At 45.6% G+C, this 26,235-nt stretch overlaps 1 protein-coding gene across 4 annotated transcripts in view; it reads left to right on the forward strand.

Annotated features, from left to right (window-relative positions):
* SFXN5 (sideroflexin 5) overlaps positions 1-26,235 on the forward strand; it is a 260,274-nt gene that overhangs the window by 167,905 nt on the left and 66,134 nt on the right. For all 4 annotated transcript variants that reach the window (XR_012222340.1, XR_012222341.1, XM_073555065.1 and 1 more), the window contains one exon: positions 808-925. Coding sequence is in view for 2 of the 4 variants with exons in the window: in XM_073555065.1 (XP_073411166.1) it covers positions 808-925 (118 nt within the window). In the remaining 2 variants the exon portion in view is untranslated. The remainder of the gene's footprint in view (positions 1-807; positions 926-26,235) is intronic.

The following is a 26,235-nucleotide window of genomic DNA, read 5'->3' on the forward strand; positions in this document are numbered from 1 at the left end:
ATTTAATTGGCAACTAAAAAGATATTTTTTTTACATATTTTTTTCCCACCCATTTATTTATTATTTATTTCGTTAGTGGAGTGATACGTTTTGATCTTCTCCTTCACCAAAAATTCCGTTGGCTTCTCGAGTTAGAATATAAAGGTTTTTTTTCTGTTCCCATTATGACTTTTGAATGATGTTCGGACAAGTATTTAATGTCACAATTAATAAAAGTTATGGGCGGCTGTACCCATTAGAAGCAGGACAGCTTTAGCCATTGACTTTGGTGGCCTAGCCAACGTTCTCATGCGCATGAAGATGACCCGGCTCTAACCAGGAATTTGGTATTAAGTTAAAGAAGTGATTTTGAATGTTAGATTCCAAGAAAGTCAGCCCATTATTCTGCTGACTGTCTCCTCCTCCGCATATCCTCACTATTGAAAGACAATGTCCGAGCCAATGAGTTTGAGTGACGGGAACAAATATTCAGGAATATGGGAAAATATCTGACAACATCATAACCCTGAATGTTGAGGCGCTACCACCAGTCCTTCCACCAATATTCCTGGCCTTTTCTGCATCTTTCTTTTTCACCTGAAGGAGCATACTGCCGGTAGCGTTGATCGGTATCTGAATGAATAGTGTCCTGTTGTATTCGTGACATTCGCTTTCAGCTTTATTATCACACAGCCGTCATATTCTCCTTTTGTAAGGAGAGGCACGTCTTTGTAGCTTGTGCTCACCCCGGTGATGTTGGAATGACTCCATGTTGGAAGGGGCGCGTTGTCTTTGTTGACTCTTTGTCCGTCTCTGTGTGTATTGCAGGACGTCACTGCTGCGAACATACCCAAAACTGATCCTCCCCGTGCAGAGCCTTGTGTGCCTTGCTGCCTTTGGACTGGCTCTCCCTTTAGCCATCAGTCTCTTCCCCCAGATGTCTGAGGTGAGTGCCAACCTGAACCTGGTGACACTATCTATAATCCACATATTCACTGTTTAGTTTCTCCTTCTTCTACACCACGCTCCCTGTATGGCAGATCTGGAAGATGGAAAAGCTCTAAAAAAAGCAAAACAACCTTTTACAGGCTAAACTGAAGCACTGTGTTACTACATCATAAATAGAGTCCACTAAGAGGAATATAACTACTATAATACCGCCCCATGTGCATAAGAATATAGCTATTATAATACTGCACACTATGTACAAGATAATACTGCCCCTATGTACAAGAATATAACTACTATAATACTACCCCTATGTACAAGAATATAACTATAATACTGCCCCCTATGTACAAGAATATAACTACTATAATACTGCACACTATGTACAAGGATATAACTACTATTAATACTGCCCCTATGTACAAGAATATAACTACTATAATACTGCCCCTATGTACAAGAATATAACTACTATAATACTGCCTCTATGTACAAGAATACAACTACTATAATACTACCCCTATGTACAAGAATATAACTACTATAATACTGCCCCTATGTACAAAAATATAACTACTATAATACTGCTCCTATGTACAAGAATATAACTATATTACTGTCCCTATATACAAGAATATAACTACTATAATACTGCTCCTATGTACAAGAATATAACTACTATAATACTGCTCCCTATATACAAGAACATAACTGCTATAATACCGCTTCTATGTACAAGAATACAACTACTATATTACTGTCCCTATGTACAAGAATATAACTACTATAATACTGCCCCCTATGTACAAGAATATAACTACTATAATACTGCACACTATGTACAAGGATATAACTATAATACTGCCCCCTATGTACAAGAATATAACTACTATAATACTACCCCTATGTACAAGAATATAACTATAATACTGCCCCCTATGTACAAGAATATAACTACTATAATACTGCACACTATGTACAAGGATATAACTACTATAATACTGCCCCTATGTACAAGAATATAACTACTATAATACTGCCCCTATGTACAAGTATATAACTACTATAATACTGCCTCTATGTACAAGAATACAACTACTATAATACTGCCCCTATGTACAAAAATATAACTACTATAATACTGCTCCTATGTACAAGAATATAACTATATTACTGTCCCTATATACAAGAATTTAACTACTTTAATACTGCCCCTATGTGCAAGAATATAACTACTATAATACTGCTCCTATGTACAAGAATATAACTACTATAATACTGCCCCTATGTACAAGAATATAACTACTATAATACTGCTCCTATGTACAAGAATATAACTACTATATTACTGTCCCTATATACAAGAACATAACTGCTATAATACCGCTTCTATGTACAAGAATACAACTACTATATTTCTGTCCCTATGTACAAGAATATAACTACTATAATACTGCACACTATGTACAAGGATATAACTACTATAATACTACCCCTATGTACAAGAATATAACTACTATATTACTGTCCCTATGTACAAGAATATAACTACTATAATACTGCCCCTATGTGCAAGAATATAACTACTATAATACTGCCCCTATGTGCAAGAATATAACTACTATAATACTGCTCCTATGTACAAGAATATAACTACTATAATACTGCTCCCTATATACAAGAACATAACTGCTATAATACCGCTTCTATGTACAAGAATATAACTACTATATTATTGTTCCTATATACAAGAATATAACTACTATAATACTGCCCCTATGTACAAGAATATAACTACTATAATACTGCGCCTATGTACAAGAATATAACTACTAAAATACTGCCCCCTATGTACAAGAATGTAACTACTATAATACTGCCACTATATACAAGAATATAACTACTATAATACTGCCCCTATGTACAAGAATATAACTACTATAATACTGCGCCTATGTACAAGCATATAACTACTATAATACTGCCCCCTATGTACAAGAATATAACTACTATAATACTGCCCCTATGTACAAGAATATAACTACTATAATACTGCCCCTATGTACAAGAATATAACTACTATAATACTGCCCCCTATGTACAAGAATATAACTACTGTAATACTGCTCCCTATGTGCAAAAATATAATTACTATAGTACTGCCCCTATGTACAAGAATATAACTACTGTAATACTGCTCCTATGTACAAGAATATAACTACTATAGTACTGCCCCTATTTACAAGAATATAACTACTATAATACTACTCCTATGTACAAGAATATAACTACTATAATACTGCCCCTATATACAAGAATATAACTACTATAATACTGCTCCTATGTACAAGAATATAACTACTATAATACTGCTCCTATGTACAAGAATATAACTACTATAATACTGCCCCCTATGTACAAGAATATAACTACTGTAATACTGCTCCTATGTACAAGAATATAACTACTATAATACTGCTCCTATGTACAAGAATATACAGTCATATGTAAAAGTTTGGGCACCCCTATTAATGTTAACCTTTTTTCTTTATAACAATTTTGGTTTTTGCAACAGCTATTTCAGTTTTATATATCTAATAACTGATGGACTCAGTTATATTTCTGGATTCAAATGAGGTTTATTGTACTAACAGAAAATGTGCAATCTGCATTTAAACAAAATTTGACCGGTGCAAAAGTATGGGCACCCTTATCATTTTCTTGATTTGAACACTCCTAACTACTTTTTACTGACTTCCTGAAGCACTAAATTGGTTTTGTAACCTTATTGAGCTTTGAACTTCATAGCCAGGTGTATCAAATCATGAGAAAAGGTATTTAAAGTGGCCACTTGCAAGTAGTTCTCCTATTTGATTCTCCTATGAAGAGTGGCATCATGGGCTCCTCAAAACAACTCTCAAATGATCTGAAAACAAAGATTATTCAACATAGCTTTTCAGGGGAAGGATACAAAAAGTTGTCTCAGAGATTTAACCTGTCAGTTTCCACTGTGAGGAACATAGTAAGGAAATGGAAGAACACAGGTACAGTTCTTGTTAAGCGCAGAAGTGGCAGGCCAAGAAAAATATCAGAAAGGCAGAGAAGAAGAATGGCGAGAACAGTCAAGGACAATCCACAGACCACCTCCAAAGACCTGCAGCATCATCTTGCTGCAGATGGTGTAAGTGTGCATCGGTCAACAATACAGTGCATGCATAACGCCTTTTTGTATGACCAAACAACTCAATCTTTGTTTCATCAATCCACAGGACCTTCTTCCAAAATGTAACTGGCTTGTCCAAATGTGCTTTTGCAGACCTCAGGCGACTCTGTTTGTGGCGTGCTTGCAGAAACGGCTTCTTTGCATCACTCTCCCATACAGCTTCTCCTTGTGCAAAGTGCGCTGTATTGTTGACCGATGCACAGTGACACCATCTGCAGCAAGATGAGGCTGCAGGTCTTTGGAGGTGGTCTGTGGATTGTCCTTGACTGTTCTCACCATTCTTCTTCTCTGCCTTTCTGATATTTTTCTTGGCCTGCCACTTCTGGGCTTAACAAGAACTCTACCTGTGTTCTTCCATTTCCTTACTATATTCCTCACAGTGGAAACTGACAGGTTAAATCTCTGAGACAACTTTTTGTATCCTTCCCCTGAAAAGCTATGTTGAATAATCTTTGTTTTCAGATCATTTGAGAGATGTTTTGAGGAGCCCATGATGCCACTCTTCATAGGAGAATCAAATAGGAGAACTACTTGCAAGTGGCCACTTTAAATACCTTTTCTCATGATTTGATACACCTGGCTATGAAGTTCAAAGCTCAATGAGGTTACAAAACCAATTTAGTGCTTCAGGAAGTCAGTAAAAAGTAGTTAGGAGTGTTCAAATCAAGAAAATGATAAGGGTGCCCATACTTTTGCACTGGTGAAATTTTGTTTAAATGCAGATTGCACATTTTCTGTTAGTACAATAAACCTCATTTGAATCCAGAAATACAACTGAGTCCATCAGTTATTAGATATATGAAACTGAAATACCTGTTGCAAAAACCAAAATTGTTATAAAGAAAAAAGGTTAACATTAATAGGGGTGCCCAAACTTTTACATATGACTGTAACTACTATAATACTGCGCTCTATTTCACATGAGATATTTTACGATCTGTTACTCTGTGGAGTATTTGCTCAAATCATGTACAGTTTCATCTATACTTGCACCTTATGTAAACATTTATTTGACATTATAAGAAGTCACACAAAGGTCCGAAACAGTGCTGATAATTGAAGATGGCTGCATAATGTAATATAAGCTGAAAATGAGGTCTGTTTATCTATCCCAGTCATACAGGCTGGATTTCAGCTGTGTTTTTCCCCAGTAATATAGGCTGGATGTGAAGACTGTCTCCACCAGTAATGTATTCTTTATGCTAGGCAATGTAAACTGGAGGTCCATCCTAGTAATAGAGGGTGTATGTGAAGTTTCTCTTTGTAATATAGTCTGTATGTGATTTTTCTGTGTTTCTCCTAGTAATACAGGCTGGATGTGAGGTCTGAGTGTCTCTTACAGTAATATAAGCTGTATGTGAGGTCTGTGTGTCTCACTGTAATATAAAAAAGCACGCCTCTGAACAAGTGGTGGACACCGCGTTCATGCTGCTAGCACTACGCTGCTCCCCTGGATCACCAATTGACTGACATCATTTCTCTGAACACTGAGTCCATTATATCCGCAAACTACTACAGTGTGTGACTCTGAGGAAGGTCCATGAGGACCTAAACATCACACATGTACTGCCATATTCACATTAACGTCTACTTTTATCACATCAACTACCCGAGTGCCAAGTTAATCTTTTTATTCAAGGTTTGTGACCCTAGTTGTGCACCATTCTCTTGGAGTGCCTCTGTCTTTCACTACGTATTTCGCTGTAATATAGGCTGAATGTGAGGTTTGTGTGTCTCTTACATTAATATAGGCTGAATGTGATGTCTAACTGTCTCTCACTGTAATATAGACTGGATGTGAGGTCTGTGTGTCTCCCAGTAATATAGGCTAGATGTGAGGTCTGTGTGTCTCTCCTATTAATATATACTGGATGTGAGGTATGTGTGTCTCTCCCAGTAATATAGGCTGGATATGAAGGTCTGTGGGTCTCTCCCAGTAATATAGGCTGGATGTTTAGGTCTGTGTGTCTCTCCCAGTAATATAGGCTAGATGTTAGGTATGTGGGTCTTCTTGTACAGCCCCAATTCCAAAATAGTTGAGACGCTGTTTAACATGTAAACTAATCAAGAAGGAAATGATTTGGAAATCTTTTATCGTAATGTTTTATTCAGAACATAGAACACAGATCAAAAGTTGAACTCTGGACATTTTTAATTTCATTTGAAAAAATGAACTCTTTTTCAAAATTGGCAGCAGCACATCTCAAAAAAGTTGGGACGGGTTTACAAGAGGCTACAAAAGTACCGTATATACTCTAGTATAAGCCGACCCGAGTATAAGCCAACCCCCCTAATTTTGCCACAAAAAAATGGGAAAACTTATTGACTCGAGTATAAGCCTAGGGTGGAAAAGATGCTTCATAGATTATGCCCCCATATGCTGCCCCGATAAGATGCTTCATAGATTATGCCCCCATATGCTGCCCCCATAAGATGCTCCATAGATTATTCCCCCATATGCTGCCCCCATAAAATGCTCCATAGATTATGCCCCCATATGATGCTCCATAAATTATGCCCGCATATGCTACACCCATATGATGCTCCATAGATTATGCCCCCATATGCTGCCCCCATAAGATGCTCCATAGATTATTCCCCCATATGCTGCCCCATAAGAAGCTCCATAGATTATGCCTCCATATGCTGCCCCCATAAAATGCTCCATAGATTATGCCCCCATATGCTGCCCCCATAAAATGCTCCATAGATTATTCCCCCATATCCTGCCCCCATAAGAAGCTCCATAGATTATGCCCCCATATGCTGCCCCCATAAAATGCTCCATATATTATGCCCCCATATCCTGCCCCCATAAGATGCTCCATAGATTATGGCCCCATGTGCTGCCGCTGCTGCTGCATTTAAAGATAAAAAAAATGTCATACTCGCCTCTCCATCCCTGGGGCCAGGTGTCGGTGTCACTGCTGGCACCTGAGATACTCACCTGTCCTGCGTCCATGGCTGCTTGTTGCTGTCTGGCATGTCATCGGTCAGTGACGTTCAGACTGCAGGGGGCGCGGCACGCACTAACCATGTCACCACTCCCTCTGCTGTCTGAACGTCACTGACAGATGACGTGCCAGACAGCAGCAAGCAGCCATGGACGCAGGACTAGTGAGTATTGCTATACTTACCCGTCCTGGTGCTGTCTCTTCAGCCCCCAGCTTCTCCGCAATCTCCCTTCCTGCCTTCAGCGGTCACGTGGTACCGCTCATTAAAACTCATGAATATGCGCATATTCATGAGTTTTAATGTGCGGTGCCATGTGACCGCTGAAGGAAGGAAGGGAGATCGCAGAGAAGCTGGGGGCTGAAGAGACATCGCCAGGACAGGTAAGTATGACCTGACACCCCCGCCCCCCCCTCCGACACCCTTGTGTATATGACTCGAATATAAGCCGAGAGGGGGACTTTCAGCCCAAAAAATGGGCTGAGAATCTCTGCTTATATTCGAGTATATACGGTAAGTGTTACTAATGAAAAACAGCTGGAGGGTAAACTTTCAATTAAGTCACATGCCTATGTATAAAAGAAGCTTGCCAGAAAGGCAGAGTCTCTCAGAAGCAAAGATGGTCAGAGGTCACCGATCTGTGAGCAACTGCATCTAAAAATTGTGGAACAGTTTCAGAAAAATGTTCCTCGTTGTAAAATTGTGCTCAGACTACTCAGGTTCTAGGTGCTCTGACAGAACGGATACTGACACGGATTCACAGATAGGTCTAGATTCGGATACTGGAACAGGCTCTGCCAGTATGGACATGGGAATGCTAACCAGGGCTGACACAGGTGCAGGTTAATGTACTGATGGAACAGTTTCTTGGTTCAGGTACCGCCAGTGTGACTTCTCAGAGTTCAGACCCTGGCCATATATGGACCAGGGGTTCAGGTTTAGGAAATGGCCACACAAGGATCAACGGTTCGGGCTAACACTCAGCTACACGAGATGAGGGACCTGGCAACATAAAGTACAGTTTCTCACATACTACTACACAGGAGCTATATGGGTAGCTCAAGCATTTTTCTAATGGGGAGGGGTACCTTTTGGCTGGGGACATTTAAAATTAGGCGTCCTACCTGTGTAAGAACAGAGGAGTGTGTGCAAGCACTAGGCGTGCCATCGAAAGTCAATGTGCAGAAAGCAGGGAGATGTGCTAGAGACAGGGAGGTGACTGCGCGGCCGTGACGGTAAGTATGTCGGCGTTCATGCATGGAAATCAAGGAGAAAGGAAGGGGAACCATGCAGGGTCACCAGCATTAGCATTAGAACAATCCAGAAACGCTGCTTTGTTTTCTCCTTCGTCTCATTGAGGGACACAGGTACTGTGGGTGTATGCTACCGCCATCTGGAGGCTGGCACTAAGTAAACACAAGGTTAGCTCCTCCTCCGCTGCATACACCCTCGCCCTGATAACGGGCGGAAACCAGTTTTATGCTTAGTGTCTTTGGAGGGGCCGATCTCCCCAAACCAACAACGGGCGAGCACATGTTGAGTATCGTCTTCACGTATCCTTTCCCGCACCGTGGGACATATCTGAGCCATTTTCCCCAGACTTTTTTTTCCCTCTTTGGCTATGAAGATTAGACAGGGGCAACGGATCCTATTGAAAGGGTCCGATTTCCCCCAAACCATCAACGGGCGAGCATGTGGGAGTGTCCCTCCACGCAGTGGCGGATTAAGTGGACTATGGGCCCGGGGCTGTTCATAAAACCTGGGCCCCTGTACCCCCCTTCCCACCTGAGCGCTGCGGTCCCCGTGCGGGAATTGACAGCCGTACGGACCGCAGCACTTGGTTTGCTGCGGGTCCATACGGAAAACCCGCCACCATTCCACCACGTTTGGACATGGCCTAAAAAGACGTTGCACATAAGCTGTAGGCCTACGGCCAATACGCACAAAATCGCCCAACGTGATCCTGGCCATAGGGGATCCACTTTAATGTCCCCACTTTAATTTGAAGTCCCCTTACTTCATCCATTGCAGTCCCCTATCACCCACTCACTTCATCTGCAGTGCCGCTTCATCATTTGCAGCCCCTTATCCCCCCTTCCATTTTATCATGTGCAGTCCCCTTCCCCCCCAACTTCATGTGCAGCCCCACTCCCCCATCATCATGTGCAGTTAATTTTACCCCCACATCATGTGCAGTCCCCCTTACCCCCAATTCATCATGTGCAGTCCCCCTTACCCCCAATTCATCATGTGCAGTCCCTCTTACCCCCAATTCATCATGTTCAGTCCCACTTACCCCTTAATTCATCATGTGCAGTCCCCCTTACCCCCAATTCATCATGTGCAGTCCCCCTTACCCCCAATTCATCATGTGCAGTTCCCCTTACCCCCAATTCATCATGTGCAGTTCCCCTTACCCCCAATTCATCATGTGCAGTCCCCCTTACCCCAATTCATCATGTGCAGTTCCCCTTACCCCCAATTCATCATGTGCAGTCCCACTTACCCCTTAATTCATCATGTGCAGTCCCACTTAACCCTTAATTCATCATGTGCAATCCCTCTTACCCCTTAATTCATCATGTGCAGTCCCCCTTATCCCCCACTTCATCATGTGCAGCCCCACTTATCCCCCACTTCATCATGTGCAGCCCCACTCACCCCCCCTTCATCATATGCAGCCCCACTCACCCCCCTTCATCATGTGCAGCCCCCTCACTCCCCTTCATCATGTGAAGCCCCCACTCATCCCCCCTTCATCCTGTGAAGCCCCCACTCACCCCCTTCATCCTGTACAACCCCAGTCACCCCCCTTCATCATATACAGCCCCCAGTCACCCCCCCTTCATCATATACAGCCCCCAGTCACCCCCCCTTCATCATATACAGCCCCCAGTCACCCCCCCTTCATCATATACAGGCCCCAGTCACCCCCCCTTTCATCATATACAGGCCCCAGTCACCTCCCCTTCATCATATACAGGCCCCAGTCACCCCTCCTTCATTGTGTACAGCCCCCACTCACCCCCTCCCCCATTTAATTCATTTTATAAATAAAAAAAAATAAAAAAAGTTCCCCATACTTACCTCACAGCCGGCTCGCTCCCCAGCAGCGCCTCTGCTTTCAGCATCCTCCGGGACATGTCGGCGCGTGCATGATGACGTCATCGCGCACGCCCGACATCTGACCCGGAAGCACAGCTCCCGGCCCCTCATAGAATGTGACGCTGGCGGCTGTCTGCTGCCGGCGGCGTCACAGCACAGGGCACGGCCGGCCCTGTACAGGTGCTGGGGGAGCGGTCCGGGGGGCATTTGCCTCTCCGCCACCCGGCCCAGCCCGCCCCTGCCCCTGGGCCCCCAAAAAACCTTGGGCCCGGGGCGACCGCCCCATCCGCCCCTATTAAGATCCGCCATTGCCTCCACGTATCCTCTCCCGCGACGTGGGACATGATGCTGGACTTAGCCCTGTCCACCCCTAGGTATAGAAACCATGGGCTTGTACAGAGGCACAAGACTAGTCTGTGCGGCCCCCACCGCTCCACCAACGCTAGACGGCGGGGCTTCAAGGCGGCGGACGAGCCCTCTCCTCACCCCTGGAAGGAGGACGGAGCCAGGGTGCCTGCACCGTCCCGGATTTTCCACCCATTTTCCCCCCTGTACCTGATCGGAAGAAGGCAGACTGCATCAGGAAGATGGCCAGGGAGGGCCCTGCGGCGTCCAGAGGGCCGGAGCCCTTATCTTAAGGCAGAACAGGAGGTGCATGCAGAAGTCCCGGCATAGCCCCCCCCTCCCCTCCCTTTCCCGGCCTCCCCCTCCCACAGCACAGTAACGTGGCTGCAGCAGTGGCGGCAGAGCGGACGCCGTGTCTGGCATCGGTAAAGCACCGGCCCCGGGCCCCTGTCGCGGGCGGACGTCACTTGGTCACTGGTGCGACGTCACTTCCGGCGGCCCGGATAAATTGAGGTCCCAGCTTCGCCTCGGGCTAGGCGGCGACAGGAAATAACGAGCGGGCTGCCCGCAGCTGGACTGTGCAGCAGCAGAGGACGTGTGGGGGACACAGGACCGGGTAAGTGCGGCAAACGTGTTCCCTCCTACCCCCAACCCCTAGCAGGCGTGGAGGCCGGGCGGTTCAATATGGCTGGAAAAGGGAAGACGCACACATTCCTGTACGCTGCATGCATCGCCTGTAGGGCCTCATTTCCACGGGCGCAGAGCAATAAACTATGCAAAGCTTGCGACTCCGAACGCGCCCAGGAGCCCTCCCCTGCGACCTAGCCCAGGGATTTTAATCCTCCGGAATGGGCCTTATCGCTATCACAGTCTATGGCATCACTTACAAAGGCGATCGAGTCTCTTCACGCCCCGGATAGGGGCAAGGATAGTGCCTCTCTGATCTGGGAGGGTTCCTCCACCTCACAAGAGCCTCCGGCCTGCAAGGGCCGCTCTCATTCCAGGCAGGCGCAAAGAAAGCGAACCCACAGAGCGTCTCCCGGCCCATCCGGTGCCTCGGCATCCGTGAGTTCGGCATCACACTCACCTTCACCAGTTGTCGGGAGCGAGCAGAGTTCAGATGATAACTCAGACGAGCTGCTTGACCTAGATACCCCGGGGTGTCGGGAAACAATTGACAGCCTCATCGATGCTGTTAATCAGACTCTGGAGATTGAGGATGACGTCACCTTGGCCTCAGGCCATAAGGTATCCTTCAAGCGGACTAATAATAATAATAATAATAATAATAATCTTTATTTATATAGCGCCAACACATTCCGCAGCGCTTTACAGTTGAACAGTTTCAAACACAACAGTCATAAGTAACAACGTTAACAATACAATAATTAAAGCGAAATAAGACGACCCTGCTCGTGGGAGCTTACAATCTACAATGAGGTGGGGGAGATACAAAGCACAGGTTTGTATTTACAATGATGTATTTACAATGATGGTCCAGTCATCTTCAGGGGGTGCGGGTTAGATGGAGATAGTGAATGGGCTACACACACACAAACATAACATGACTTTGATTACTGAATGTGATAGGCCGCTCTGAACAAATGTGTTTTGAGCGAGCGCCTAAAACTATGCAAATTGTAGATGGTCCTAATATCTTGGGGTAGAGCATTCCAGAGAATTGGCGCAGCACGTGAGAAGTCTTGGAGTCGGGAGTGGGCGGTACGGATTAGGGCAGAGGTTAGTCGAAAGTCATTTGCAGAGCGCAGCGGTCGGTTAGGCCGATAGACAGAAATGAGGGAGGAGATGTAAGGGGGTGCCGCACTGTGGAGAGCTTTGTGAGTGAGAACAAGTACTTTGAATTGTACCCTGTAATGAATTGGCAGCCAGTGTAACGACTGGCGAAGAGCGGACGCGTCTGAGTAACGATTAGCCAGATGGACAACCCTGGCTGCTGCATTAAGGATAGACTGGAGAGGGGAGAGTCGAGTGAGAGGGAGGCCAATTAATAGAGCATTACAGTAGTCCAGGCGGGAGTGGATCAGGGCGACAGTGAGAGTTTTTGTTGTTTCCATGGTGAGAAAAGGGCGGATTCTATAGATGTTCTTTAGGTGTAAGCGGCACGAGCGGGCAAGAGATTGTATATGGGAGGTGAAGGAGAGATCGGAGTCAAACATAACACCCAGACAGCGCGCCTGCTGTTGGGGTGTTATTATGGTGCCACCCACAGAGAGGGAAATGTCAGATTTAGGGAGGTTGGTAGATGGTGGGAGCAGAAGAAGTTCAGTTTTGGAGAGGTTGAGTTTCAGATAGAGAGCAGACATGATGTTGGAGACTGCAGACAGACAGTCAGTGGCGTTCTGTAGTACAGCGGAGGTAAGGTCAGGGGATGATGTGTACAGTTGTGTGTCATCAGCATAAAGATCAGCGACCGCATAGGGTGTTTGGCTCTCACCCAGAGTTTGAGGATATAGTGCAGCGTCACAGAGAACGGCCAGATAGGCGTTTCTCGGGCCAGAAGACGATAGAATCGAGATATCTGTTTTTGTGCCGGAGCTTTTAAAAAAAATGGGCAGAGTCCCCAGTAGTGGATCCACCAGGTGTCACGCTTGGCCTCGAAATCCATGTTATCTGTGCCGAGTGGTTCCTCTATCAAAGACCCCACTGATTGGCTCATAGAGAGTTTGGCTCGCTCAGTTTTTGAAGCATCAGGATCAGCACTCTCCCTCGTTTGCGGCAACGTGGGTAGCCAAGGCTATGATGTCATGGTCAGAGTCATTGAACAGGGTCTTGCAGGATAGAGACCTGCCTTCAGAGGTATCAGAGATAGCGAGTCAAATCGCTATGGCTGGTGACTACTTAATCAATGCTTCCTTTGATGCGGCCAATTGTACGGCACTCGCGGCTGCGAATGCGGTAGCCATTAGGAGGGCCCTATGGTTAAGGACATGGCGGGGCGATTCTATTTCCAAGAAGTTGTTAACTTCCCTGCCTTATCAGGGTGGCCGCCTATTCGGGGAGAAATTAGACCAGCTCATTTCCGATGCTACGGGGGGAAAAAGCAGCTTCCTCCAGCAACAAAGGACCAAGCAGCCGTTTAGCCAAGCTCAGGCATGGTTTTGGGCCTTTCGCCACCCCGGGTGGATGGCAGCAGCCAGCTCTGTCGCTCCAACCAGGATAGGGAGCGACAGGTCTCATATAGAGCCAACCCATTAGGGAGAATGCGTGCTCGCCAGCCCAGGGCAAGGGGAGCTGGGGTCCAGAAACTCTCAGCCAAATGACTCAGAACACTGTTTAGTCGACATCAGCAGAGTAGGCGGCCGCCTGCTCTGCTTTCGCCAGGTCTGGATCACGATAGCACGCGACTCATGGGTGGTGGAACTGGTGTCCGCAGGAGTTTTTCAAGTTTCCCCCAAAACAATTTTTTCTGTCTCGGCTTCCCAAGGTGGAACCCCAGGCAAGGGCGTTGCTAGGGGCCATCGACTCACTCCAGCGCAACGGAGTCATTGTTCCTGTACCAGAGCATGAGAAAGGGTAGGGTTTTTATTCCTATCTGTTCGCGGTCCCCAAAAAGGACGGGACAGTCAGGCCGGTTTTGGACCTGAAGCTCCTGAACAAGTTCATCAGGATCAAGCATTTCCGAATGGAATCTCTCCGTTCAGTTATAGCGGCCACGGGCCAAGGGGAATACTTGGCCTCGATCGACATCCAGGATGCCTACCTGCACGTCCCCATTTTTCCTCCGCATCATAGGTTTCTGCTGTTTGCCATCAATGGCCGACATTTCCATTTTGCAGCATTGCCCTTCGGGTTCGCCACCACTCCCAGAGTGTTCACAAAGGTGATGGCAGTCGTGATGGCCGTCTTACACTCTCGAGGCATAGTCGTCTTACCATACTTAGACGACCTCTTGGTGAAGGGCCCCTCGTTTTGGGCATGCGAGGAGAATGTCAACATCACGCTGGATACCCTCTCCCGCTTAGGGTGGTTGGTCAACGGAAAACAATCATCCCTTGTCCCAGCTCAGAGAATTTCTTTTTTAGGCATGATTTTCGATACCTTCCGAGGGTTGGTAATTCTCCTTCAGGACAAGGCTCTAGCGCTCCGGCAAGGAGTTCAGAAGCTTCTGCAGCCAGTCCCGCACACCATTCGGTTTGGGATGAGAATGCTAGGGAAGATGGTGGCAGCAATGGAAGCGATTCCGTTTGCCAATTTCATCTTCGCCCCCTAGAGTACGCCCTCTTGTCAGCCTGGGACAAGAACCCATTCACACTCGATCATCAGTGCCGGCTATCCTCGCAGGTCAGACAGTCACTGGAGTGGTGGACGAGCAGATCCTCCCTCCTGCAGGGGAAACCCTTTCCCCCAGATCACTGGCTAGTGGTCACAACCAACGCAAGCCTCCTCGGCTGGGGAGCAGTTTTTCGCCACCACACCACCCAGGGACGATGGTCGCCGCAAGAGGCACGCCTCACGATAAACTTGTTGGAAATACAAGCAGTCCGGCTGGCACTGCAACATTTTCAGCACATTCTAGCAGGACGTCCCGTCCAAATTCAGTCGGACAGCGCCACGGCGGTGGCTTACGTAAATCATCAAGGGGGTGCGCGCAGCAGAGCAACAAAGCGCGAGGTAGGACACATGCTTCGCTGGGCCGAGAGGAACCATTCGGTAATATCGGCGGTCCATATCCCGGGCGTGGAAAAATGGGTGACGGACTTCCTCAGCCGGCAAGGTGTCGCGTCGGGGGAATGGTCACTTTCATAGAGATATTCTTTGATGACAACCAAACCATATCACCCACCTTAAACTGGGGACCAATGGTCCTATGACGGTTGGAAAACCGCTGGGCCTTTTCCTGGGAGAGAGACAACCTATCCACCACTTGGTCCCAGATCTGGTGCATTCTCTCCACCAGTGTGTCAATACCTGGGCAGGCAGAAGACTCCACCTGCCCTGAAGAGAATCGAGGATGAAACCCAAAGTTACAAAAAAAAGGTGACAAAACTAGCTCTATTATTTAAAGCAAATTCGGCCAAGGGCAAAAATGAAACCCAATCATCCTGATCAGCAGAAATAAAACATCTCAAATACGACTCCAAAGTCTGGTTTGTTCTCTCCGTCTGCCCATTGGTCTGAGGGTGAAACGCAGAGGAGAAGGACAACTGAATTCCCAGCTTGGAACAGAAAGTCCTCCAAAATCTAGACACAAACTGAACTCCTCTGTCAGATACAATGTTCTCAGGAATCCCGTGCAAGCGAACCACTTGTTGCAAAAACAATGGCACCAACTCTGAGGAAGATGGCAACTTAGGGAGTGGTACAAGATGGACCATCTTAGAGAATCTATCACAAATCACCCAAATAACAGTCATTCTCTGAGAGACAGGCATATGGGTCCATGGACTCCTGGGCACCGGCAAAGGCATCAACAACCCACTAGAGCGAGAACAAGGTTTAGACCGGGAGCAAGTCCCACAGGCTTGGACAAAACTTCTGACATCATGAGACAAGGCGGGCCACCAAAAAGACCGACTCACCAAATCTCTAGTATCAAAAATACCTGGATGACCAGCCAATGCAGAGCAATGAACTTCAGACATCACTCTCTACCTCCACTGGTCAGGAACATACAATTTTCCAATGGGACAACGCTCAGGTTTGTCCTCCTGAAACTCTTCCAGAGCACGTCTCAAATCGGGCGAGATGGCAGAAAGAACTACCCCCTCACCTAAGATGGTAGCAGGCTTGATCACAACAGGAGAATCAGCAAAGAAACTCCTAGAGAGGGCGTCTGCTTTGACATTCTTAGTGTCCGGAAGAAAAGAGACCACAAAATCAAAACGTGTGAAAAACAAGGCCCACCTAGCCTGTCTAGGATTCAAGCTTTTGGCCGACTCCAGGTAAATCAAATTCTTGTGGTCAGTGAGGACCACGACTTGATGTTTAGCTCCCTCCAACCAATGTCTCCACTCCTCAAATGCCCATTTCATGGCTAACAGTTCCCGATTCCCCACATCATAGTTACGTTCAGATGGGGAGAACTTTCGGGAAAAGAAAGCACAGGGATTCATTTTAGATGTTACCGGATCTTTTGGGGACAAAACAGCTCCTGCACCAATCTCCGAAGCATCCACCTCTACCTGAAACGGGAGTGAGACATCAGGTTGCCGCAAAACCGGAGCAGAAGTGAACCTTCGCTTCAGCTCCTGAAAGGAAGAAACAGCCTCCGGAGACCAATTCAGCACATCAGCACCTTTCTTAGTCAAATCAGTCAATGGTTTGGCAATACCAGAGAAATTAGCTATAAATTTACGATAAAAATTATCAAAACCCAAAAACTTCTGTAGGGCCTTCAAAGAAGTGGGCTGAACCCAATCATAAATGGCCTGTACCTTGGCCGGGTCCATTGCAATAGTTGACGGAGACAAAATAAATCCCAAAAATGTAATCCTTTGTAACCCAAAAAGGCATTTCGATCCCTTAACATACAGGGAATTCTCCCTCAAAATCCGGAACACAGTCCGAACATGTTCCACATGAGAGTCCCAATCCTTGGAAAAGATCAAAATATCATCCAGATAGATGATCAAAAATTTATCCACAAAGTCTCGGAAAATATCATTCATGAAGCACTGGAAGACAGAAGGGGCATTAGTGAGCCCAAAAGGCATCACCAGGTACTCAAAATGTCCCTCCAGAGTATTAAACGCCGTCTTCCATTCATCCCCATGCTTAATGCGAATAAGATTATACGCCCCCCTGAGGTCAAGCTTGGTAAACCAGCAAGCACCCTTAACTCTAGAGAATAGATCAGAAATCAGGGGTAACGGATACTGATATTTAACAGTAATTTTGTTGAGGGAACGATAGTCAATACAAGGCCTTAATGAACCATCCTTCTTTGCCACGAAAAAAAAACCCCAGCACCTAAGGGTGAAGAGGGTGGTCTAATATGACCCTTCTCCAACGACTCCTTAATATAGGATCGCATAGCCTCGTGCTCGGGTACAGATAAATTGAAAAGTCGACCCTTGGGAAACTTACACCCAGGGTTCAGCTCAATTGCACAGTCATAACTCCTATGAGGAGGCAAAGACGCAGACTCATTCTCACTAAATACATCATAAAAATCAGCCAAATAGTCAGGAACATCATGCGACTGGGGAGAGGTGGAGAAAACAGGAGCATCACTAAGGGCACACCGACAACCCCAACTCACCACAGACACACATTTCCAATCCAAAACTGGATTATGGATTTGCAACCAGGGAAACTCCAGAACAATGGTATCATGCAAATTATGCAACACCAAAAATCTGCAATTTTCTTGATGATCTGGGGCGACCCGCATTACCACCTGGGTCCAAAACTGAGGTTTATTCTTCGCCAAAGGAGTAGCATCAATACCCCTCAAAGGGATAGGCGTCCGCAGAGGTGTCATAGAAAATCCACAACGTTTAGCAAAATCCAAGTCCATCAGGTTCAGAGCTGCTCCCGAATCCACAAAAGCCTTAGCGGAAAATGTGGACAGGGAGCAGATCAGAGTAATTGCCAGAAGAAACTTAGGTTGAACACCACCAACAGCAAATGTGTGTGCAAAACGTTTCTCTCGTTTAGGGCAGACAGAAATAATATGCGAGGCATCTCCACAGAAAAAACACAGCTTATTACGCCTTCTGAACTGCTGACGTTGCGCCCTAGACAAAACTCTATCACTTTGCATAGGTTCAGACATTTGTTCAACAGGTGGCAACACCTCTCTTGCAGTTTTGCGTTCGCGCAAACGCCGATCAACCTGAATGGCTAATGACATAGAATCGTCAAGACCAAAGGGAACAGGAAATCCCACCATAGTATCTTTTACGGTTTCTGACAAACCCTTCCGAAAGAGAGCTGCCAAGGCACCATCATTCCAAGTAGTAAGGACCGCCCACTTTTGGAATTTTTGACAGTATAACTGCAAAATCCTGACCCTGGCTCAATGCCAACAGGGCCTTTTCAGCCTGATAAATAGCATTAGGTTCATCATACAACAGCCCTAAGGCTTGAAAAAATGCGTTCACATTAGCTAGAATAGGATCATCAAAGAAAACGCCCAATCCTGAGGATCGCCGTGCAGCAAAGAGATGACAATTTTAACCTGCTGCGCGGAGCTCCCTGATGAGTTAGGCTTCAAGGCAAAAAATAATTTACAATTATTGTTAAAGTTCAAAAATTTAGACCGATCCCAAAAAACACATCAGGAGTAGGGATCTTTGGTTCAGCAACATGTGAATGAGCAAGATAGGCGGAAATTCCCCGCACTTCAGCAGCGAGCTGCTCCACACGATCAGACAATTGCTTCATCTCCATTGAGAAGAAAAAAATTCCCCCTACGGCCTCAAAGACATAGAGGAAAAAATATACACAAAAAAAAAATTCTGACACTTTTTTTTTTTTTTTTTTTTACAATTCCTTCCTGCTATTGAGTACCCTAGAATCTGCGGTATGTCTGGTGATTCTGTTATGAATGAGTCACCGAAGGAGGAAAAAGCAAAAATACAAGCTAAGTACAGAAAACCGGAGAGGTTGGTAGCTATCGGATTGCAGACCCCTGATCCTATTCACACAACTAACAGTAGCCGTGGGGGGTTCTTACGGTGGCCTAGACCCCTCGTTCACAGCCGGAGAATTAAATAAGCCTAAAGAAAGAAAAGGGAAATCTAAATTGCCCCAGAGCAGACCCCAAAGCAAAAGACAGCCCCCAACACGCGAGCGATCGCAGTGGATACGTTGGTTCTGCCATGGAACCAGATTCGCCTTCCATACTTGTTTCCCCCGCTGCTGCTGCTCCCGAGGGTCATCAAGAAGATAAAAACAGAAGGGGTTCCAGCGATTCTGCTGGCTCCAGACTAGCCCCGCCGAGCATGGTACTCAGATCTAGGGCAGCTGCTCGCCGACGTCCCTTGGCGACTGCCAGAACGCCCAGATCTACTGTCCCAGGGCCCGATCTTCCACCCGTACTCAGGGGCCCTGTGTTTGACGGCATGGCCGTTGAATCTTGGATTCTGACCCAGGCTTGGTTCAGCCGCAACGTGGTAGCTACAATGATTAGCGCCCGGAAGGCTACCTCTGCGACAATTTAGCACCATACCTGGAAGGTCTTCTTCACTTGGTGTCGAGACCGTGGTTTTTCTCCATTGACATTTTCGATTCCCAACATCCTAGCCTTTCTTCAGTCAGGCCTAGACTCAGGTTTGGCCCCGAGCTCCCTTAGGAGACAGATATCTGCGTTGTCCATCCTGTTCCAGCGAAGAATTGCTACCAATATGCAGGTGAGGACTTTCATCCAGGGAGTCTCCCACATGGTACCTCACTAATGGGCGCCCCTGGACACCTGGGACCTTAATCTGGTCCTGAGTGATCTGCAGTAAGCTCCTTTCGAACCACTTCAGGAGGTTCCTTTGTCGTACCTTTCCCGGAAGGTAGTATTTTTGGTAGCTTCCATTTGGCGAGTCCCTGAGTTGGCGGCCTTGTCCTGCCGAGCACCGTGTCTCACCTTCCACAAGGATAAGGTGGTGCTCAGACCAGCTCCCCCCTTTCTGCCAAAGGTCGTGTCCTCCTTCCACGTTAATGAAGATATTGTCTTGCCCTCCTTTTGTCCAGCGCCAGGACATCGCGTGAAAAAGGCTCTTCATACTTTAGACTTGGTGAGAGCGCTCAGAAGGTACGTGGCGCGGACGGCACCCTTTCGTCAGACGGACGCGCTGTTCTTGCTGCCCGAAGGACGCTGGAAGGGACTCGCAGCCTCAAAATCGACAAAAGCCAGATGGATCCGTCTAACTATTCAGGAGGCCTACCGCATCAGGGGTGCACCGGTTCCAGCAGAGCACACTCTACTCGGGCAGTGGGCGCCTCTTGGGTGCTTCGACACCAGGCTTCAACGGAACAAGTGTGCAAGGCAGCGACCTGGTCCAGCTTGCACACGTTTACTAAACATTACAGTGTCCATACTCAGACTTCGTCAGATGCGAGCCTGGGTAGAAGGATTCTCCAAGCAGCGGTGGCGCACTTTTAGACAGGAGGTGCATGTAGCTTGGATTGGTGAGTCCACTTCCCACCCAGGGACTGCTTTAGGACGTCCCACAGTACCTGTGTCCCCCAATGAGATGAAGGAGAAACATGGATTTTTGTGAGTACTCACCGTAAAATCCTTTTCTCCGAGACGCTCATTGGGGGACACAGCACCCACCCTGTTAGCCAAGTTGGCTCTGTTTTCATTTAATTTGCATTTTTTGTTGATGTCAGGGTGGATCTTTTTCAGACATATTATTATCGGCATTAAGGCTGATTTTCGTTATTTCTCCGACTGCTTTTTCACTAAACTGGTTTCCACCCGTCATCGGGGCGAGGGTGTATGCGGCGGAGGAGGATCTATCCTTGTGTTGTTTACTTAGTGTCAGCCTCCAGATGGCGGTAGCATACACCCACAGTACCTGTGTCCCCCAATGAGCGTCTCAGAGAAAAGGATTTTACGGTGAGAACTCACAAAAATCCATGTTTCTGGACCAAAGCTCATTTATAGTGGATGGAGGCAAAATAGAAAACTGTTCTGTGGTCAGTCGGATGAATGAAAATGTGAAATTCGTTATGTAAACTTTGGACGTCGTGTCATGTGGACTCGAGGAGAGGGACCATCGAGCTTGTTATCGAGGAGAGGGACCATCGAGCTTATCGAGGAGAGGGACCATCCAGCTTGTTATCGAGGAGAGTGACTATCCAGCTTCTTATCGAGGAGAGGGACCATTCAGCTCGTTATGGAGGAAAGGGACCTTCCAGCTTGTTATTGAGGATATGGACCTTCCTGCTTGTTATCAAGGGGAAGAACCGTCCAGCTTGTTATCAACACTAAGGTCCTTCTTCTCTGATGGTATGGAGGGCATTAATGCCTATGGCACAGGAGGCTCACACATGAAAGGCCACCATCAATGTTCATCGTTATATAGAGACGTTAGGACAACATCTTCTCCATCAAAACAACATCTATTTCAGGGAAGACCGTGTATATTTCGGCGTAGAATACTAAACCACATCCTGCATCCATCACAACAGTATAACTTTCAGAAGAAGCGTTCTGGTGAAGAACTGGACTTCAGTAATTTATCCAGTCACCCTGTGGTTTTCATAATTACACTTTTCCTTCTTTGTGTTGAGGAGTGTATCGGCACAGCTTCTATCCTTCACTGAATTCCTGTATATGTGCTTTCCTCCTTTTCTATAGCCTGTAATTCTCTAACTTTTCTGATACTGTCTCAACTCTTCATCACATGGAAATCTTTGCTTCTATCTCTAACACTAAGAAAAGAGAGAGACGCATCAAAACCAGGAGCAGGAGCTCCGACATATTTGTACCAGTGAAGAATATTTATAAAATTACTTAATTTTGCATGTAAGAAGCAAATGAGCAATAAAAGAAAATCTTTATGAAGTTTTCAATAGCCTTTAAATGGGACTAAATGTTAAACGCTATCATGTGAGTGCTACTTGGGAACAATCAGAATTCTTGTGGCTCGTGGTGGACTAATTTTATTGACCCCAATATTACTGAATATTGACATCTTTTGGTGATTTTATATTTCTTGATTATTTGCATTTTTGTCAGGGCTTCATTAAATATCTGGTCCATTTTCATTGTACATAATCTGTTTAGTACTTTATAATTGTTTTCAGAAATGAGTAATCAGTGAATATCAGTGAGCTCATTCTGACTGCACTTATTTCTATCCTGAACTTTCTGATTATGTAGCTATTTACGATAAAGTAAAAGTTTAACTGATATGCTCATTAATCATCTTTTATAATAGTGTAGTAACTCACTCAGGAAAATGGGTAACGCGACAAACTGGAACTGACCCTGCTGGTTCCTGTACAGACTATAGATCCCGTCTCCGCAGTCCTTAATGGCTTCTGCGTGAGCTGAAATAGCCCTAACCACAGACTACACGATGGCAACTCGGACCTACACTGCCTAAAAAGCTGTTGAACGCTTCACGTTCCTCCTGATGAACCTGAGGGCAGAGCATAGTGTAAATTACCTACAGAAAGGAGAGAATGCTGAAATTGAAAGAGATCTCAGAGTGAGTAAAACAAACCAAGAAATACAAAATAAAAGATTATGTATGTACAGACAGGTAATAAGCCGCCCACTTCTTAAAAAGGTACAGGGTAAAGAACATAAACAGCAAAGAGATAAACCCTAGATGGTCTTTCACTTTCTGGCTTAAACGACCAGCAGGGGAAAAACATATACAACCGCACCCGAAAGGTGATAGGGCAGACAAATGAATAAATGAAAACACCTTTTAACCTTACACGACTGAACCAAGGATAACAGAAACTAAAGTTTAAACTAAACTAGTTTTGGGATATTATTTCTTGGATAACTTTCCTTCAAATCTGATAAATCGGAATCACTGCCATGTGACGTGTCTAAACGACACGGTAAGCCTCTACCCTACGTGTTCAGATATCGTCCCCGCTTCTCTCCAATCCCTTCAGCAATTAGCAATGGAAAACACATTTATTTTAATTATTCAGAATCATTTACAAATGGATTTGGCCTTTAAACAGCTTTCAATTGAAATTCCAACCTGTTTGGAGAAGTATTCAGTAAGAACGGGGACGAGTTAACCATTGCCTAGTCGTTTGTTAAGGGAGGCAGATATTATGGCGGTTCGTACAGGGCTGGCTCCGTCAATGACTTGGTCGGTCATGTCCTGCCATACTAAGTCTTTATATCTGGAGGTCTTTCCAGTTTTTCAATTACATCAAAATTAATTACTAATCCAATTTGATTTTGTTTTCCTGTAGTTGACAAAGGTCGCAACTTAATTGATTGAATGGTTAGTTTGTAGCAGCGTCACAACGTTCCGAGAAGGCAGCGGTGACACCTGCTCTTGCCCCGTGGGCCGGCCAGACGTTGCCACTTTTTCTCTCCCGCCCCACTACTCTTCCTTTAGAGCTGTCTTTTTCCCTTTAACGTTGGTGTCAGCTACCCAACAACATCATGTGAATTCACTTTGTCTCGACGAGCTCGCCAAGAATTCTGTGGCCAAGAGCCCTGAGCTCCCTCAAATGTGCCGGGAATGCCAAGTGCCCAGATGCAATTAGAGCTTTTTTTTTTGTATTTTCTTTTTCTATGTATGTCGTACAAATGTACTCTTCCCTCATTACGATCAGTCTGTGTTGGCTCTATTACCACAGTCTGAGGTCATATGGCCATCACTGATTTTATGATTAGCGAAATGATTAATAACAACATTTGAGAATTAATGAGACTGCTGCACCGAGGAGAAGTGAATCGACATCCAAGAACAAAACAAGTGTTCTTCCCTCTGTTTTATTTTTTTTTTATTAATCTCCCGCCTCTCATGTAATTTTAATTTTCAATTATCACATGATTTCAAAATTTTGCCTTTCTGAACTGCACAGTTTAGTTTGAAGAGCCTGGTCTTATTCCTTCTGCCAGGTCATGCCACAATCTCAACCTTGGTTTTCCTTCAACTCCACCCCTTATCGTCTCATCTCTTGCTGGAGAAAAATGGGGGATGATCCATGGGCTAGTGAGAAGAAGGGTGATGAAGGGCATCTTCTGTGAGAAGTGTTTGAACAGAAGAACTTTTTTGGAATTTACAGGTTCTTGATGTGGAGATCCAGCAAATGTAGGGAATAGAGATGAGAAGATTCAAGCCCTAACAAATCTAATTCTTAATAATGTTCCCAATAATTTCAAAATCGCCAGCCGGCCACTATTTTACTGGATTCTTTTGAGGATCAGGAAGCCATTATATAAAAAAATGTATTATATTCACCTGTCCTGGGCCCTCACCTGATGTCTCTTACACCTCCTCCACTGCCTGTCCCAGGTCCTAATCAAAGATCTTCTATTCTTCTGTCCACGTGGTCATTTGGCGATGCTCGTCATTGACAGTTGAGTCGGCGTTAACCAGTCAGAAGGGAGCCCAGGTGAGTCGAGTATAATGTATTTTTTTTTTTTATTAACCCCTCCCCTACATTTATTAAGGTTTGGCATTTTGGAGAGACCCCAGAATATCTTTCCATGGTAATTGCTGCACTTTCCTGTGGACTAACTTTATTCGCTGCAAATCAAGTGAATTTGCCTAAGGCCGGGTTCACACATGCGAGAAACTCAGAGGAGTCTCGCATCTTAATACCCAGCATTGTCTCAAAGTCCTTGTTCACTGTCAGCTCCGAGTACAAGTATCTGCCAGGTGCTTCTTTCAAAAGCATCTCCCAAACCAACCAGAGTCCTCCTCTGTCCTGACCAGGAGCAAGAACCCTGAAACGTCTTCCTACAGATGGGTGAGACATTGACTTACTGGTTCGGTGGGACTGCCAGTTTTCTTACTTTTGGAGGAGAACTTATCTACAGAAGATGTCTTCTGATCCTGAAATCTCACATGAGATCCTGAGATATGTGAATACTTCTTGTAACTTGTACTTGGCGGTCAATAAATATTAGTTTCCATGGGAAAGTAGAAGATGGAAACATCGTATTTGCTCCTTCCAGTTGCCCCATCATTCATAATCTGTTTTTAGATGTCCTTGGTCAGATTTGTGGAGGAGTTGTTACCTTATGGTTTCTCCGACTTCTCCGTTGCAGAATTTCCACTAATAATTGTGAAGGTTACCATACACCTACAACCCAAGAGGCAATATAATGTGTATGGGGAATCCTGACTCTGTTTCTCTGCAAGGAATAAGCCACTGCTATTCTGCAGATGAGAAAATAGCATTACCTGTGCTTGGATGCCCATGTTTTTTGGTCCACACGTCCGGTCACCTACCATCTGTAATCCATCCTTCGCCCCAAGCTGGACAGCCGCGGTATTGATTCCAGATCTGTTCCAGCCCTTGTATTACTGGCAGGGCCAAATAAAAAAAAAAACGCAAAAGGTTAATGAGCCCATGTGCAGTGGGATTATTTCAGGAAGATGACAGTGAACCAGTAATTACTAATTAGATGCAGTTTAACAGGAGGAAAAAAAGTGAAATCTCCTCTTCACCAACTGTCAATAATTAGCGGAGCTAGTGAGGGTGAAATGTGTCCACAGTTAAAAGGCTAATGCTTTAATGAAATGACACTTTAGAGCTGAACCGGGGTCGCTGGTGGAGCCCCGGTGGCACCACAGTATTGGTTTTGTGCGGTCAGACAGTGGTCAATTGTTTTCTGCTTGCACAGTCTCTTCCCTCTCATACACAGCATATGGCTTTCTGCCGAATGATCTTTCCCCAATCCCTCATACACAGGGACGCGTGGCCGAGTGCTCCTGGTTCTCTGTGGGAGAGCTGCTGACAGGCTCCTCTGGTAGCGACCTATTTCTCGGGGAGCAAAAGGTTTAGCTGTTGAAATTCACAAGACGGATCCTCTGTCTCCCCAACGTAATCTGTCGGGTCACAGTCGGAAGTGACCATTCACATTAGACTGTGCACCAATCCCGCCAATAGCAGTGGGTCCGGCCAACTTTAGTCTACTGTGTATGTGGGCCTTATGTGTGGACCATACACCTGCTGACCATGGACACATACAGAGATGACATCTCATTACAATGTAATTTCACGTGTCTCGAAAAAAATCCCAAATTTCCAACCATTTGGCTTAACATTTGCTGTGGTAGAGG

Source organism: Dendrobates tinctorius, unplaced genomic scaffold (genome assembly GCF_039654945.1).
Source record: "Dendrobates tinctorius isolate UK_male_01 unplaced genomic scaffold, ASM3965494v1 ptg000216l, whole genome shotgun sequence".
In the NCBI taxonomy this organism is placed as follows: Eukaryota; Metazoa; Chordata; class Amphibia; order Anura; family Dendrobatidae; genus Dendrobates; species Dendrobates tinctorius.